Raw genomic sequence first — 2,010 nt, forward strand, 5'->3', positions numbered from 1 at the left:
GTATTATGAAAAGAATAATCGCTGTAGATCCATGTGATCATCACAAAGATAGCTGATAGAGCTCTTATGTTTAAAAAAAAATTTCAGTAGTTATACTTTATCTTGACATTCCCAGTTGAAGGTTTAAGCCTTTTAACACCTGTGCATGACTGAATTCACAGATGCTAATGCTTTCAGGTTCCTAAGAGGTCTTGATTCTCATTTCACTGTATATAAATGTAGTTTGAAGCAGTTTAGATTAAGGATATTGCCTCTTCTGTTAATTTATCAATAAAATTTGGATTTTATATTTAAATCAATAATGATTTCTTGTAATGGAATTTACCCTCAGAATTGCTAGTATTATTTTGCCTAGTAGATCTAAATGCTATGCATTATATTTAGAATAATTACTATGATTATATTTAATGTTAACATGAAAAAATGCAGATGTCTAAAATTTAATATTTTGTGTTTGCTGTGTCCTGGTTTGTTGAAGGACAGAAACATTGTAACACTTTCCTCTTTTCTCCTTTCTTTTCAAACCTAGCTTACCTTTTCTGAAGCCATAAGAAATAAAGCCAGATTATCCATCACAGGGAGTGTTGGAGAGAATGGACGCGTACTGACTCCTGACTGCCCAAAGGCCATGCATACTGGAACTGCAATTAGACAAAGTTCAGGATTAGCTGTAATTGCATCGGACCTACCATAAAAACCAAAAAAATAATTGAGTGCCTTAATCAAACTGTGTTGGTGACTGATGGGAACACAGCACAGACTGTAACGACATGGGAGTGTCATTGATGAACTAATAATTTGGCTGAGAAAGGGAAGTACGTCCAAATGCGCCAGACATCATCAGCAACAATGTGTGCATGAGCTCAGCTCGGAAACCCAAACTCAGATTTTATATCAGGAAAATTCATAATTTAGTTTTGTTGGGGGGAGGGTGCTGGGAAGGGTGTATTAACAGCAACAAATTTCACTTGAGTGGACTTAAAACTAATAAGACTTGCCAATTTAGCGCATTAGACTATGAAGAACATGCTCAGAAAGGACAACATTTTGGTCTCTGTCTTGACAAAGAGAGAAAAATAGCTATAGAAGTCAATGAACATGCTAACCTGTGTCTCCAGAACATCAATATATACAATGGAAGAATACTCAGCTTTTCAGCTGAAGAAATGAATCACTAAACTGTGATAAGAAAATAATAAATATGTAAATCCTGTGAAAAATAAAGAAATTATTTACATTTTCTTTGAAAAAAAAGAGGAATATTGAAACATGCTTGCTTTTTAACTGATGTAAATTCGGTAGAGGACAACACAATTCTTTTTTCTAACCATCTTAGGGAACAATTCATTGCAATAATTGATATAAAATGCCATCACTGTAATAAAATTCAGAGACTTTTTTTTATAAAAGTTGTTGGTCATCCTCTTGTTTGCTGTTACCTTCATTCTGTTCCATCATTCCGTGTTCCACAGATTTACATCTGTCTAATACAAGAAACAAAATGATAAAATGTTTAGAGTACGTCATCAGTCTGCAGTATAGAATCAAAAGAGACTACGGGTCACTCATGTTACAGATATTATTTATAATCTTGTTCTGTGTAAGAAACTGTGGTTTTTGTACCCACCAAAAAGAATAAAACAACAAACGTTCTTATAATATTGACAGAGCTTGAGTTGTTTTCTGCTCATAAGGAATGTCACCTACAAAATAAAATAGGGTGGTTCATTTCTTACCAGGGGATGCAGGACCTTATTGCAGGCAGTCTGGGTCCCCGCATGTTTGTGAAGTGTTTTTAAGTCCTTAGAGAGGAGTGACTTGAAGATGTCTAAGTATTGTCATGATTATTCACTGGGTGTTTTAGTGCTAGTCAGTAAAGCCCTTTCTGAGAGGTTAGAGAACCATTTAGTGACAAGATTTGTTTTCCAGATAGTTCAAGGGATGAGGTACTAGGGAGCAGGAAAGTAAAAATTACCATCATTCAGACTGATGTGATAGATCCAGTTGGCA

The 2,010-nt window shown here is 34.9% G+C and overlaps 1 protein-coding gene across 2 annotated transcripts in view; it reads left to right on the forward strand.

The window, feature by feature from the left end:
• Window positions 1-1,669, forward strand: part of GRIA4 (glutamate receptor, ionotropic, AMPA 4) — a 217,047-nt gene extending 215,378 nt beyond the window's left edge. For both annotated transcript variants that reach the window (XM_009999382.1, XM_009999381.1), the window contains exon 16: window positions 530-1,669. In XM_009999382.1, the coding sequence (XP_009997684.1) occupies window positions 530-694 (165 nt within the window). In that variant the 3' untranslated portion in view covers window positions 695-1,669. The remainder of the gene's footprint in view (window positions 1-529) is intronic.
• Window positions 1,670-2,010: the final 341 nt, after the last annotated feature.

This window comes from Chaetura pelagica, unplaced genomic scaffold, assembly GCF_000747805.2.
Source record: "Chaetura pelagica isolate M959 unplaced genomic scaffold, ChaPel_1.0 scaffold85, whole genome shotgun sequence".
Taxonomy (NCBI): domain Eukaryota; kingdom Metazoa; phylum Chordata; class Aves; order Apodiformes; family Apodidae; genus Chaetura; species Chaetura pelagica.